This window comes from Hetaerina americana, unplaced genomic scaffold, assembly GCF_022747635.1.
Source record: "Hetaerina americana unplaced genomic scaffold, ioHetAmer1.1.p SCAF_6, whole genome shotgun sequence".
NCBI lineage: Eukaryota > Metazoa > Arthropoda > Insecta > Odonata > Calopterygidae > Hetaerina > Hetaerina americana.
The window spans coordinates 28,788,766-28,805,547 of NW_027287205.1; the positions used below are offsets into that span (position 1 = coordinate 28,788,766).

Below are 16,782 nucleotides of genomic sequence, written 5' to 3' on the forward strand. Positions count from 1 at the left end.
GCAATTAGATTGGATGCTTTCGAAATGTGGGTTTGGATAAGGATGGAAAAAGTTAAATTGGCAGACAGGAAAACTAACTACAGGTAAGAGGCACGATGAAAGGGGGGAGTGAGAGGTCTCAGGTTCTCTTGCTAGGTAAGGCAACAATGCCAATAGCTAACAAGCGAGGCCATGTGTATTACATAGGTTTTAGGAAAGTACTTTTCACAAGTACATTGAACGAATGAAAAACTGAAACGGAAGTAAATATAAAAAAAATTAATTTCAGGGTTTTTAAGAAAATTAAGACTCAGCAAAATTAGAAAATATAGATTAAGAATAATAAATATTAAGGTCATATTACATATTTTTAACGTGGCGCCCACTGTAAAGGTTATAATAAACATTTATGGGTTTGAGATTAAATGTGATGGAATTATCAATTGAATAGTTTAAAACTTTACTTTCCATGAACGTAATTTTTACAACAGGAAATTTTAAGACTTGAATATATCTATCAATCTGAACTAAAAACAGGATTAATACAAGGTTTGTATAAAAAGTATTCGTAACAGTTACTTCCTTATGCGTGCGCCAAAGTGCTGAATTCAGATCGTCGAATAAATGTGCGCATGATTGCTGATTGTATTTGCATTGATAAGATGACAGTGCATACCATTATTACTCAAAATTTGGCGGTGCAAAAGATGTGCGCTAAACTCGTCCTGAAGGTCTTGATGGACGATCAAAAGCTGAGTCGAGTGTAAACTTGCGAATACCTTCTGTAACGGCATCGCGACGATTTCCCAAACCCCTTACAGTCCCGAATTAGCACCAGCAAACTATTTCCTATTCCCAAAAGTAATATCCTCCCTTAAAGGAGACCACCATGGGAACCTAAATGCCATCAAAGAAGCTTGCATGAAGAAAAACCCGGAATCCACTCACTAAGGACTCGTCAAATCGTGGAACAACCGCTGGAAAGAGAGTATCGACTCTTGAGGGATGTTTTTTGAAGAATTTTGAGGCATTTGAGGCAATGTCTGGAATTAATCTATTTTTCCGAAACCTTTCCCGATACTTTTTATACAAACCATGTTTGTCAAAACCGACAGTGAGGACATTTTTTGTGAAATGTACATTTAAATATTTATCTTTTACCAAAACATTGAAAATAAATTCTTACCGTGTGCATTTTACCCACAGCGAATATAATGTCTGGCGTATCATCATCAGACACTGTTTAACTTTGGTAGTTAGTTGTATCATCTCTTCAGTTTGTAGTCTCCATTACAATTTTGTGTGGTACGGAAGGGCGATTTCAGTGTATTGTTTAATACCATCTCAAAGTACATTCTAAGAAAATTAATCGCAGATACAAATATAAATACCTGGTTTCCTGTAGACAACGATGAGGTACAGCGCAAATATGATTAGAAGAGTGATGATGGATGCAACCCAGTTAATGAGGAACATTATTCCGACGCAGAGGACACATCCAAGAAGGCTGAGCCACATATTGTAGTACTGTAACAGAAAATAGGAGGGCTCCATCAATTACCAATAATTACGTGGCAGATTTTGTAAATTATGGAAAATTTTTATTCAATAAACCCTCAGGAAAATTTTGAAGGAAGTATAAAATGCACTTTTTCAGATTTTTTAATCTTTTCATCCAACCATTTGTGCTTATCACCCATTACAAATAAACAAGCGAGGAAGTACTAGGAATTATGTGAAGTATGTTTTTGCGATTCCCCGCGAGTTGATGACGTTTTGTGGGGAGAAATCCATAAGAGGCGGAAGAGAAGGACACACAACATTTTGATTGACGATGGGATGTTGAAGACTGTGATAAAAAGGAGTGCGTTAGGCAAGCGAGGAAAGGTTAGGAGTAGGATAGGCATGTTGGATAGAATGAAGGCAGAGTATATGCGTACGGAATTGTTGACTGACTTACTGCACTGATATCAGGTTTAATTTTTTTGCTAGGGGAGGCAATTAAATATATTATTTAAAATTATATGGGCTGTGTTCATCCAAAATCTACCTCAACTGGTAGAATAACACAAATAATAAAAAATAATAATGATAAATATATAAGGATTGTAAATACTTAAGAATACGAATTTACGACAATATCCGAGAGTCGGATTGAAATACCGAGTTCGTTCCAATATTTGGTCATAGACTTCATTTGGTCATACTTCTAAAATTCACCATGCAGAAAGTCGCAGAAGTGTCACCTTACCTTAAATGTTGGTCGCCAGCCGACAGGCTTCACGAGAGCGGCGTGGAAAGTGCAGAAGTTGATGAGGGCGTAGGAGGCGAGGTAGAAATTGGAGATGAGAGGAGCGATGATGTTCAGCTCGGCTGAATTGGGAAGGAAGGAGGAGAAAGAATTTACCACATTTTTATGAAGATCTCCGGGAGGAAACAATCTTTTAAAAATAAATTCCAATAAACATGTATATGTTTTAACTATAATTAGCTGAAAAATTTATTTTTTTAGTTTTAAAGAACCATCATATTTTTGGAAAATCTTTTTCCTGCAACTTTTTGATTGCTGCGTTCTGCTGAAATCCTGGGGACGACTTACCCTGTTATTAAGTTTCCCAGATACCAAAACATAGGAATCTACAATACATATTTTAGGTTGGCCGGCGAACATTATGGACACGCGAAAGTTCATTACCTCAAAATTGATTGCGTTTTTACCAAATTAAGCCCCTTTTTTTATTTGACTTCAGGCGTACGATAGACAGGCGATTATGAACAATGAAATACGCTAACACCGGAAGGAACTAAAAAAAAATAAATTGAAGAATTTCGCCCATTAGAAATATTAAGCAAATGAATGATAGATTATGAACTACGCTAATATCCTTCGTACTTTATTAGAGGCGAAATAATTTAAAACATAACTTATCACTTCTATCGCTAACTATCTCTTCCATTCCTTTCTGTCTCCTTTATTCCATAAAATTCTTGTTCTCTTCTGTATTATGTCTATACTCGTAAGTGAAATCTATTTCTTAAATCGTGAATCGCGTATTTCACCTCCAGAACAAACTTTCTTTGATCATATATTAATGGAACCTCGAGTAGTGAGCTCGGTCCAAAGACGTTAATATCCATTTGAAATGCGGCAAGGTTACTTGGGATTTGCTAGGATTTCAACATATATTACCAATGAGCAAGAACGCGGCGGAAATGATGAACGTGAGCGCGTAGCCTCTGTATGGTTCCCCGGCCTTTCCGTATCCCTTGGAGAAGAATATGAGCCCAGGGTAGATCCTGTCAATGCCCAGGGCCTGGATGAGACGAGGCACGGAGAGGAGGTTGGTCAGGGCTGTGGATAGCGTGGCCGCGAAACACCCCGCGTAGATGAACGGGCCCCAGAGAGAGACAAGCTGCATCACCTGGAAGAGCGATATGAAAGATGAGAAGGGGTCGAGAAGTTTAAAGCCTGGTTTCATATTCCTTTGAAACGTATGTCGTGAAACTGCGTTACCAGAATGATTTTTTGCGTTGCCACAAAGAGCATCAGTATTCTGATAGCCGCCAAAGGTTGCACCGCCAGGAGAAAATCGACGCTCGGTGACTTTCATTTGTTCATCTCCCATCAAAAAACAGCGTACGGATCAACGCCGTCTCGGCTGCATGAAATGGCAGCATAACTCAGTTCACGTTCATATATTATGATGGACTTCACACACAGCATGGGCCGCCAATGACGGTAATCATTGTCCATCTTCTTAGATTTTCAGTTATTGTACAATAATAGAGACACGGAGTGTGCATGCGATCACGTCAATCGTGAACATGAAAATTTTGATCGGGTGATTTTTGAAATTAACGGATAATGCCTTCCCTCGGTCTCAAACCCCTCCAATAAAATGTGCATATGCACCGAACAAGGGTGTAAGTGGGCGCGTTGACTCCAATCGTAAGCTAGGCTTAAGATCTCCGATGGCTTCTCTCAAATTGGGACTTCAAAGTGATAGAAGAAAATTTGGATACCCTGAGATGTTCCCGTCACCGAGTAAACATTTACGTTTCCATTATGTAGTCCACATCTCCATATACGTATAGTATGGTTTAAAATTTACATACAAGAGATGAGCGAAAAGCGCAATAGTGAGGTGCTAATATCGATATCAGTTACTACTGTATAGGGATTAATTTGATACAACCTATACCTCTAAAACAACCTATACCTCTAAAAAGGACACAGAATTAATAATTCATAAGATAGAACGCTCATTCCTACGTTTATTTTTGTTCATGAAATATTTTTGCCGATTTATGGGTAATTTTACTCAATCAGTATTTGGCAAGGAGAAGACTTTCTGTGCTTAAAATCTGATGATCCATATTTGGGTCATTTCTGTACCTTCACGTTCTCTTTTACTCACTTGCAACTTCAAAGTTAGCCAACCATGGATATTTTAATAGTTCGCAGGAAATGGCTTGTTATTACAAAATAAGGAGGCTCTATCTTTAATTTAGAGAAAGTCTGTTGTGTTGGGAGCGAATAAATTGAGAGAATGCTGGATTGTGCTGACCCTAAGATTGCCATTTTTCGCTCGTTTGCAAACTTGAATATGATCGTACAACAGGTGAGACTTGGGAGCCTATGAATATATTTAAAGAAGTGCATAAGCGAGTTTAGTCGATAGATCGACTTCATGCCAATAAAAATTGCGCATTACTGTGAATCATGATGTAAACACAAATGTTAATGGCATAAGGAGAACTAGCGAAATTATTTTATCATGGAATGAATACAAATATTAAAATTAAGAAACAATTTTCTTCATTTTGAAGAACAATCCTAATCAACTAATATTATCGTTAATATCAATACTAGCTTACTGATTTGTTAGCAAGTTCGCCCAGCTGAATCGCTTCATACTCAGTGCTAATAGCATTTTACATCGGCAACGCCAATACCGGTGACAAAAAATATTGTTGGAAGAGATTGAAAGAAGTAATCATTACTGTGGTAATTGCCACTTAAAGTTAGCTACGATGAGCAAAGATAGCGCATTATCGCGGTTTAAGTTCCGAACCTTTGATATCACAGTAAGAATCACTACTGTGTCAAATCTGGAATGATAATTGAATTTTACTCAGCGCGAAATGTCTACCTTTCTTGGAGAGATAATTTTCCACTTGAAGAATTATACGATGCGATAAAAGATTAAGCTACGCTGACAAGCAGCAACTTTTGTTGGCTCATTAAAACTTGATTATACAGCTATCTCGCTGTAACATTGAGTAATGTCTTAAATGAACGTTACTCAAGGTTAAGTCCAAGGCTCATAACGTGGTATTGACAGACCTTTTACGATTTAAAAAAAAGAAAGCGATGCAGTGGTCTTAATCAAAGCGTAATCAGCAGTTAATTACAAATACATTAATTATTATTTTTTTGAGTTTTTGTGGAAATTTTCATTTGATAGATTTATTTAATTAATTGAAAGAATGACTTGTAGTGTAATTTAAAATGAATTTCATGCCACTAAAAATTAAAATTAAATTTTTATAACTGCCAACATAGCTACAACACATTTTAAAATATAGTTGCTACAAAAAGCCTGACTGAAATGGAATAATTTCCTCTTTTTAAAATGTGAAATATCTAATAGAAAAATTGACTAAAGTAGTTTTAAAGTAGAGGATATTTAACCCTAATCATAGGCTTCTTTTTGAAGATATCATTTCATTTTTCGACTCACCGGAGTATTAGTTTGGCATGTGCTAGGTGCAGAATCTGTCATTTTAAATAATTGAAAATACGCATGAGTCCATCATGGAAGATGAAAATTTAAGTGAAGTTCTTAGTTTTGTTCCAATCTAGACCATAAAATACGTAAAGGTTCATAGTTTTCAGTATTAATCCACCGATTCAAGGAGATCTTGCTTGGACTGAGGGCCTGTCACATTTCAAAACCCCGCCTAAGATGACTCTGAATTGACACTGTACAACAAAGGCCCTACATTTGATTTAACCATTTCCCATAACTGCATATTTTCTGAGAGAGGCATGAACTAAAACAGGTATATCAGTTCACCTATTTTGGGAGTGCTTTGGAGAAGGATTGGCAGAGAGTGGTAGGGACATTAACAGAAGATAAGCTCTAGGTAAAAAAGTGTAAAATACTGGAAGACCAGAGATGAAGACAGACGCCCTAAGTTAGGATGTAAAGAAAATACCAGAGAGAACTTCGATGTGGGGGTCGTTTTCTTTATTTTGGATGCTTGATCATTGAGACAAGAGGAATAGATTAGATTAGAGGCTTTCGAGATGTGAGCGCGGAGAAAATGGACAATTAAGTTGACAAAAAGGAGAAAAAATGATGGAGTTTTAGGTAAGGTAGTAGGAGAGAGCAGGGCATTGGGATGCAGCATTATCACCCGCGCTCTTCAGCGTATGCGCGGAAGAAGTGGTTTTAGAGGCATGATAATAAATGGAGATAGGGATAAAATTTGGCTGGGATTTCGTAAAATCAATTAGTTTTGAGGATAAAACTTAAGTTTGCAAGTCAACCAAGGAGTTATAAACATTGCTGAGCGCATTTAGGAAATCAAGGCGATAGTTATGGGATGAGAATCAATCTACTTAACACTTCTTTGAAAAGTTTATGAGGTTTTCGAGAAAGAGGAAAGCGAAGTCAAAAGTAAAAATAGGAGGGAAAAAACTACATCAAGTGAATTAGTTTACCTATCTTATAATAGTTTTGTAGCAAAATGTTCGAAGTAGTTGGAATATAAGGAGAAGAATTGAGTTTGGCAAAGAAGCTTTCACATTTAGGAGAGAATAGTTAACTAGGACATTTGACTCAGAATGTTCAGAAACGGCTCGTCAAATTTCTCAATTTGAGCGTAGTTTTGTATGGCGCGGAAACGCGGTCATGGAGGCAAGCTGATAGGCGTATATTTTTGAGATATAGGAGAGGGAAAGGATAGACAAGGCAATGGACAGATAGGTAATGAAACGATGAAGTAAGCACGGTGGGGCAGAAGAGCACGCTGTTGTGATTAATTCAAGATAGGTAGGAAACGTGGATGAAGAATATTTAGATTGGAAACCGATTGCTTTGAACTTATGGAGATAGATAGATAGATAGATAGTGGTCTTTATTTGGGCGAAATTTAAACTTATGGAGGGGAGGACTTATGGCAATCTAGGTATGGGAAGGGAAAGGATATGCTTGTTGGACGAAAAGAGGGATGGAAGGACGTATGAGTAATCAAAGTACAGTTTAATGCAGCGTGGGGTGTTAAATTAATGTAGTCTGTTAATTTATTCGATTCATAATCTTTTTCCTTCTCCTGGTTATTAATACACAAAGAGAATAATGGAATAAATCCTTCTATGTCTATGGTAAAATAAAACTATACATTAATAATCACGTGAAAGGATTTTGTATATCATTTCCATCATTCAAAGTCAACTGATTCAAACAGATATTTTTTTAAGTTTGCTTATTACTGTATTATTCAAACTATAATATCTTCTCACCTCCTTAATGTGCTGTTCTTGGAAATTTCGATATTTGCAGAATCACAGGAGAAAACTGTAATATAATAGTGTGATAGTTTGATGTAGTATTGAATTGTTTCCGATAGACTCACGGAATAATTGTTTTGGAGCCCGTAAGTGCAGTTGTGAGAGGCGACGCAGCTGGTGATCGTGCCGTTCACTAAATCCTCAACGCTACCGCTGGCGTCCCGGAGGGCAGCACCTCCGGCCAACAAGACAAACACGGCGTATGACACCATGGAAATGAGAAGGGACAAAAGGGTTCCCTTTGGAATGGCGTCGGCTGGATCCTGCGGAAAGATTAATTTTTATTTAAAAATTATTTTTAATAATAACAGTAATGTTAATTACGGGACAAAGATTTCCATTAAACAAGGCGAGCATTAGAGAGCATAAGCTTTTACATTAAAGGTATAATTTTAATACACAGAAAACAACATGGGACAGAAAGAAACAAAATTGGTGGTAATTACTAAATACTTGAACAGAAAAATGCGACAGACTACACTATTTCTGCGTCAGCATATTAGCACAATCATGAAATGCATACGTAGTAGTAGTTTTGAGGGGAGGCGACCGACAGCTAAGGTCATTTGCGCCATAGGGGAAGGACAGGAAAGGATGAAGGGTGGAGAGAAACCCGGCGTCGGCATTAGCCTACTCTTTACGAAAGGCGCCAAGGGGTCCGCGGCTTAACGTCCCATCCGACGGACGGCGTACTCACTCAAAGTGCCCTCCACAAAGCACCTCAAGTAGGGACCGAGATACCTCTGAAAAATATTCAACACCGCCGGGATTTGAACCCGTGCCCTCAGGGTGGGAAGCCAGTACGTTAGCCCCCGCACCATCTCGATCCCCAAATGCATACGTATAGACTATTTAAAGAAACACGAAAAACTAAATAAATTTACTAATGTAGAGATTTATGGTTTTTCACAATTAATGTACGCTCATCAAGTGTACAAAAACAATCATATTTAAAGCATCATCACAAACTAAGAAAAAGAAAATGTTAGTTGTAACACACGACTTAAACTTTTCAGGAGGAAACTGTTGATAGCTAAAAAATGTCCATATTATAAAATGTATAATTAAAGTCATAATGGTTTCACATTTAACTTTGCGGAATTCCTTCATGATGAGGGTAGAAAAAGAAACTTGGCGCTTCCACATACAGATTTAATACTTCAAACGACGATGGTTTCGATGCTGCGCATCATCATCACCTGATAATGATGCGCAGTATCGAAACAATGGCCGTGTGAAATACAAAATCTTTATGTGGAAGTGCAAAGTTTCTTTTTCTACCCTCATAATTAAAGTCGCTCATTATCCGATGCAATAAGATAGAATATGGGTAATTACTTCTGCATGTATAAGTAAGGAAAATTGACATAGGTAGGTAGGTAAAGCTCATTGAATCTATTAGGTTTTACTTTTTTCCAAAAGTTTTGGCCGCCTAGCATGAGTGCGTGTTAGGCGGTATAAAAGCATTCAACCAGCTACTTTTCTTAGTATATCCAAGAATAATTTATCTAATTGACTTCTAATTACATCGTAACTAATTTCAAATGTATTGACACCAAACTAATACAATACTAATCGCAGAATATATATATTTTGGACACTCTCTAGTAGTTTTGAGTGATTTTTATAAAAGAGGAACCACAAAGTAGAACAGGAATCGACTTTGGACCTAGCAAAGGAGAAAAAAATGTTCTTAAACAGTAACTATCTTTGAAATATTTTGTTGCCTTATAAATGGAACCCTTGGTTCGATCGGATTTCATAACTACACAAAACATATGCCCATTGACATTTAAGGAGCTGCCAAATAATACACCTTAATCTGAGAAAACATGTGTCCAATTCAAATGAGTTTTTCCCATAAACTAATACAGTGCAGCCATGGATATATTTTACAATGAATCCTCCAAACGTAACGTAACATAAAATACATTTTCTGGTGTTATCATGTATTTGAAAATAAAAATGGAACCAAAAAGTACCTTTTTAGACTACTTACTCGTGTTCGTCATATTCTGAGCTAGTTTTTTCATTCGAAAAATAAATCTGGCCCGTAGAGAAATCACCCAAGGCTTAAACTCAAAGAGATTTAATTCTTCTCGATTGATCAGATACTTAATGTAGATGGGTAGGATGTTGTACATTTGCCATACTATATATCACGTGAATAATTTATTTACTTGAAAAAATATATATTAAATATTTTAACATTATCGAAATAATAATTTGTACACAACAGAATAGAGTGAAGAAAATTCTTGGCACCCTGGCCTCAATCTAACCTTAAGATCTCCAGAAATGTTGGCTCCTGCTTGTATTCCGGTTACAGATGGGAAAAAGATGGCGAATACTGAAAAGAAGTCCTGGTTAACGTTCTCACTGAAGCGATATTCTGGGTACGAGTTCTCCTTGAACACTTCAGCTGCAAAAAATTAAAAGAAATTCAATTTCAATAGTTTTTCACTTGAAAGGCAAATATTATAACTAATTCCACTTCCTAAGTTTACATTTTACGCACTATTATTCTTATAAATATATATTTTGGCATTGGTCACAAGATTTTTAAAAAGTGAATACCGATTCATTTAATGTAAATGGTTACTTACGTTGTCATAGAATAGAATTCTACAAGAAAAATATATCAAATAGATCGTCATATTTTATTTAAATTTTCTTGAGTTGGAATTTCTGTAATTATTTTTGCAAAGCAGTTGTACATTTTTTGCAAAGGGAATTAAAAATAACCACCGTAAATGCCTGCATTGTAATTGCCAGTATTCGATTTGAAGTGATGGATATAGTTTGATTGGGTTATTTTTTTACGCGATTGCTGGCCATCCCTGATAATCGTGGAAGATAGATTGGCATTCATACCTAAACGTGTGTTGTTTACTTACCGCTCAGTCCGGTAAATCCCCGCGCCTTATCGAGATCACTTGCTGGACCCCTAATGGCACCCCCGATGAAGTCGATAATTGCGCCGACGATGATGACCACCAAAAGGTTTTGGGCCTGTAAAACATCGAGGAGGAAAGGGAAAGAATAGATCAGGATACATCGATATTTTTCTTTGCCGTTCTAATTCTGGTAGAACGGAAAATGTGAAGATAGGATGATTTTAAATGTGAACAGTAAATAATCACGAAGAAAAACTATAAGATTTGAACGCCCTTTTTCTTGATCCCAATTTAGACTCGGATACGATTCATATTCAAATTATTTTCCATATTTAAACCAGAATATCATCCCTATTGCATAACGCATGTGCAAGTAACAATCGCAATTAATCGAATATAAAATTCAGAAAACATCAAATTCGCCAAAAAAGAGCTCATCAGTAAACTCCAAACGTCACACGATTATAGCGTAACCTTCATTTCATGAATGGATAGGAAGTGTCACATTATTGTGAGAAAACCTTATTTGGTAGCTCTGGAAGGACGGATATTACCTTCACGATGAAGCACGGTGACATAGTGGGAATGATGTCAGCTGCAGATCACGATGGGGAGAGAGACTGCAACGAGTGGTCAAGGAGGGAAATTTACTACAAAACTGACCAATATGAGTGATCCTTTTCCCTTTTGCAACATTCATTACTGAAACAGCAGAAACACAATATACGGCAATTAGGACTCCACTAAAAATAATGGTGTCCAATAATAACCAAATATTCCAATGACTGAAAACCTAACACCCCATACCCCTGTGAGGGATGGAACAGTGGAATAGAGGTATGAACTTGTATGGGAGGCATGTATGCGTGATTGAATATTCATTTTTGTTCAAAGTATTCAGCATATAAACGTAGGTTTTGAGCGATCCCTGGTAACTCTGCGCATGGGCTTCCTCTTGCTTACTCTTAATTTAATATCTTCAGTTCTTCCTATTACCTTTCAATATTTTCCTCCGCGCACTATTTTATTTTCTTAGGAATTTACCCACCAACTCTCTCTCTTTCTATCTCTCACCATATGAAACACTTCGTCGTTTGTCTTCCTTGTTGTCCAATTTACCTTATGCAATCTTCTACTTAACCTCCGCTCATGAGATTCTCATTTACACTGATTCTCTGGCGACATAAACCAGATTTTGATTCCATACCCTGTATGAAATCGAATCCTTATCAACCTCCATGCATAGTAATCTTTTACTTGTTTCTTTACCGAGTTTATCGACCATAATTTTCTGTATTTTTGCAAACAATTATTTTGTAACGCTATTTTTTTTAAATACCGCTACTACTATCTCCATTGTTGCTCAAAATATCGCTCAAATACCAGAACCACACCGCCTGCTTTAGCTATAACTCCTCTTTTAACATTTATCTCAGCTTTTGTTGGGCATAGGATTACTAAAGATCATTTGAAGTCTTCTGGAGGTCTATACAAGGCCAAGTATCTTGCTGCCGAGGCTTCAAAGACAAAACTTTACCATATTCTCAGATTTTCGAGCTATTTCCCAAATGTTTCTGTGATATTAATTTCAACACCCTAAGAACAATACAAGTATTAGCCTTCAAAATGTCGACAGAAAAATTCGAGTAATTGATCTAGGGCCCGTTTCTCAAATAACAAGCCAGTTTCCCAGATATATTAGTTCATACATACGGAGTTTGATGATAGTAATAATTGGTGAAGCACAGAAACGATTATCTGATGTAAAATCTGGGGTAGGATTCATGTGCATCTCTCTTTCCAGTGGAAATGTTTAAAGACAGGTTTTAACTAGATGTCCTCCATCGCACCCGGTCCGCATCATCTTCTTTCATTTGTGCCAGTAACGTCTGCCAATTCTTATCAATTATTACAATATTTTTACTTCCCTTTCCTCTCTTTCTTTCTATTTTATCCCTCTTCTTAGTAAGCAGCTTTGGTGTGATGTAGGCTCAACCGAGATATCCTCCTCCTTTTGATTTCTCTCCGTAGTTGTTTTCCTTTAGCTAGTTTCGTCGTCGTTTCCTCATTTCTCAATCTATCAGTCCACTTTACCTCAGGCATTCTTCTCCACAATCATATTTCAAAAAATTTTCATTACTTTTCATATTTTTTTTCATTACCCATGTTTCACTGCTGTAAGACATATGTATTACAAACAAATTATTTATTGAACCTCTTTCTTAGTTCTTTTTGGAGTCAGCTACACTGTCTGCAGTCCTTTGACCTCTTTGAAAGCTTTTATTCCCAAAGATGTCCTCTTTCTTATTTCCTCGTTACAGCTTCTATCCCAACCTAACTATCTTCCAAAACGCTGAAATGGTTCAACTTGTTCAAAATTTTTTCTGCTGCGGCTATGTGATTGTCATTACTACAGTCAACTTTCTTTTCTTTCCAACTTTTATGCTCATTGAGAATCTTATTCCACATTCTTTCCCCCATCCTACCATTTTACAACACTTCCCATCATATATTATTGCTCTTTGAATTACGCCAATTGTGGCGTGATCAATTTTACTTCTCACGTCATCATATGTCTTTATCATTTCTCCTCCCACCAAAACACCTTTTGCTTTTTCTAAGGTCTTATTAATGAGCTCTTCGGCATAAATACTGAAGAGAGTAAAGTAAGTTGGTGTACATCATACGCCAAGCAAATACCGAATTCTTTCTCGCTAATTTCATGGGTGGATACTAATCCTACTTACTTGGAGCACTTTTGCGAGAGTTTCCTGGTACATTGGGTGAAAGTCAATCCGCAAAAGCAGCATTTAATGTTATGCTGTTAAGGTGGTGCAGAGTTCTTACCTTAGATTCCCACTCCATTCCGATGGCGCAAATGATGACCATGATGAAGATGGCGACCACGCCTACGATTCGAACGTCATTGACGCCGCCATCGACGATCTTCAGGCCGTTCTCCTTCAGCAGGTTGTTGAGCGAATCGCAGAAGCCAATGGTGTTCATGGACGCGGCCACGGCGTTGGCGAAAGCGAACACGATGCCCACGGAGGCTCCAAATTCCGGGCCCAAGGACCTCGAGATAATGTAGTAGATGCCACCTAAACGGAGAAAGGATTAGGCTTCATATACATGCATCCGCTTTTGCTCTGCTATCATACCACGATTTCATGCCTACGATATCTCTGGGTGGAAAAAAAAGACGGCACTAATCCATGCGCTGTTTTTTATGTGAGATGAACAAATTACAGACAGCGAGCGTGATTTTGTATCGCACTCTGATCGATTGCGCAGTTTGCGACGCCGTAAAACCAAACTTCCTGAGACTAATCACACCGGAAAGCACATGGTGATTATTAAGGGGAAACTAGGGAGGATGGAAGTATTTGGAGATGAAGAGGGACTTGTAGAGTAGGGCGTTGTGTTTTTTTTAAGAGAGACAAGAGAATAATTTGGTATTTGTGTCCATCCAAAACCTACCTAAACCGGTAGATTACCTGTAATAATAGCACGTACTTCCACACCAGTGACAACTACAGGACGCAAGAACTCTATCTATCAATGGTTCCTCGACCATTTACCGTTTTTATCTATCTCTTGGAATATGTTTAGAGAGTCCCAGGGGTTGAGAAATGCTTCTCCATTTACCCAATTCACGATCGGTAGTAAATAATCGTACGGCTATCAGTCTATACCCAAAGCCTTGTATTTAATCATATGAAAACGTCTAACTTAACTGTTCAAGAGGCTGGAAAGATCCTTATTGGTTGTAGGAATAGAGAGAATGACTTAAAATTGAGGGCAATGATATGAGAAATATACAGATTATTTGAGATATCTCTTACCTCCTTTTACTTCTCCGTTAGTGCTGATGGCAGAGAGTGAGAGAGTGGTGAGCACGCAGACGAGGGCAGAGATCCCAATGATGATGAGCGAATGAACTGAAAACAAAATAAACAAAACATTAATTGAATTGTGTGGTATATTTTTTGTGAATAGTAGTCCAGTGGGTAGAGTGATGGGCTACTGATCGGAGGGCTTGACTTTAATTTACCGGGACGCTTCCTCCGGGAAAAATCCCTATTGTGTGTGTGTGTGTGTGTTTGTGTGCATATTTATTTATTATTTGCATTATTTACATCCTTTGACGTATCCAATTCGTATCTAAATGAAATTGCATGAAAATAATAATCCTTAATCCACAGCACCATTGATAAAATACACATTCAGTAGTGACCTATTCCTCGCGAGAAATATCCGATAATAGTGGACAATGGATTAGATATCCCATGTGTTATCTTTGTAACAGCAGCGTCTATTGACGTTTTACTAGCAGTTTTGATTATATCCCACCATAAATAGGTTAAATAATCATAATGGGATTGATTGACAGTATTGTATTTGTGTTGTACAATGAAAATATCGTGTTGGAAGGTTTAAGTCGTTTGGGTGTGATAAAGTCGTTAGTTTGAGTTTAGTATGAGTGTTACCATGACGGCTAGTTTCTTGTCATCAACTTCTTTGGCGGATGAATTAGTTTTTTCTCGTTCGATAGGTCAGTGTTTTTCAATCTTATTCTACTCGCGGCACCCCCAAATTGATAAAATTATGTTTGATGGCACACCTATTACTTCATAAAATTTGGCGTATGTTTAATTCATTCCTTCATATATTTATAATTGATAACACGCAATCTGTTTATTTGAAAAGATTTTTAATCAAAAGGTCATAGAGGATTAAATTTTTTAAATTGCAAAATTATTGCACCAGATTTACTTAAAATAATGTAAGTTATGAACATCATGGTACTAAATAAATTTTGCGACACTCTTAGGGTGTCACCCTCTTGTCCCACAATACCCCCGTTAAAAATCACCGCGTTCTGAAATCCACTTAATGCAAAATAAAATTTACTAAAAAATAGACAAAATTTTAAAGGTGAGTCCTTTAGGTCATTGAAAAATTGACCCTATGGTTTTTAACTTCAAGCATACTCGTTTGGTAAATCTGAGCCCTGAGATATTATCCTCTTTGACCAAGATGCCATGTATTTTTGCGACTGTTGATATCATGCGTTCATTCGTTGTCCTCGGCCATATAAAAATGTTTGGTAGACAGGAAAATGTGGTCGTTTTACTCCCAGTGACACTTGATAACATAAATTGGGTGTGACTGTTTAACGTGGTGCGAATGACACGTACCTAATAAGGCATGTATTTCGAAAGAATCCTCTGCGCTGAAAGGATTGCATCAAGAGTTTCTTTAATCGGTATGAATAAAATCTCAATCGCATTTGCCTCTCTCATGCGTCATGGTAGCCACAACCGTCCAAGGTTTAATTCTTCAAGCCTGAATCCTCAGTGAAGCTGCGCGATTTTTTCGGTCACCGGATCGTTCTCTGGCGTACGAATGCACGGGGAGAGGAAATATGAGCTACGTTTTGCGGAAAAAATAGCCATGCATGCAGAGAAGAAAGAATACACCCAAAAGTATACTGACCGCTTTTGAGAGGAATAAGAAAAAGTGCAACCTCAAGATGAAAAAGTTAAAAACTAAGGTAATGGTTTGCAGCCATTGTAGGAAGTTATTTTTCAAATAGGACCAGGGAAAGACGAGCTGGTAATAATTGGAATAGTGTTTTGCTCCTTTGGCAGTAAAATCAACGCGACGGGAAAGGCAAGAGGGATGTAGTAAGCAGAATATGAAGGGAAAATTAGGCTTTCCATTAGAAGAAATAACAGATAACGGCAAAATTACTAGGATAGACACAAGAAATCGACTAGTTAAAATTTATACGATATACAGGCCTGTAGTCTACATTTCTACAGTTGCGAGAGCTGGACGATAGTAGCAGCAGGGAAAGTAATATCTCAAGATTTTATTACAAATTAGTATTGGCCTTAACTCTCTTATTCGGGAAGTTTTTTCTGCAAAGCTCTAAGCCTTCGCCTTGATAAGTTAAGTAAATGATACTACTCTCTGACCCCACGCCCTGGCGAGTGACTTTCACACCCCGTTGAGTAATTCAGTTCAAGATTAACGCCACCATCACCTGTCAAAACAGTCCTCGGATGTGTTTACTTGGATACTTAAATAAGTTAGAGTGCAATAAGAAGGTTGAAGACAGTAGGAATATGGTGTTTCGGAATACTGCTGGAAATAGACAGAGTATCAAATGAATAAATACGCCAAAGAGTGAAGCTGATATAGGACACTAATATGAAGACGATGGAAACTTATTGGGTGCGTTCTGAGGAGCCATAGCTTATCTAAGTCCGTAATTGAAGTAAAGGGGAATCGTAGAAGGAAAGAATTTCCGAGGAAGGT

The 16,782-nt window shown here is 37.4% G+C and overlaps 1 protein-coding gene across 1 annotated transcript in view; it reads right to left on the reverse strand.

The window, feature by feature from the left end:
- Nucleotides 1-16,782, reverse strand: part of NKCC (sodium potassium chloride cotransporter) — a 38,950-nt gene that overhangs the window by 12,752 nt on the left and 9,416 nt on the right. Inside the window, exons 3-10 of the mRNA XM_071593985.1 lie at nt 14,301-14,396; nt 13,303-13,556; nt 10,456-10,570; nt 9,841-9,980; nt 7,624-7,821; nt 3,170-3,401; nt 2,231-2,352; nt 1,371-1,506 (exon numbers count right to left, since the gene is read on the reverse strand). Coding sequence (XP_071450086.1) covers nt 1,371-1,506; nt 2,231-2,352; nt 3,170-3,401; nt 7,624-7,821; nt 9,841-9,980; nt 10,456-10,570; nt 13,303-13,556; nt 14,301-14,396 — 1,293 coding nt within the window. The remainder of the gene's footprint in view (nt 1-1,370; nt 1,507-2,230; nt 2,353-3,169; nt 3,402-7,623; nt 7,822-9,840; nt 9,981-10,455; nt 10,571-13,302; nt 13,557-14,300; nt 14,397-16,782) is intronic.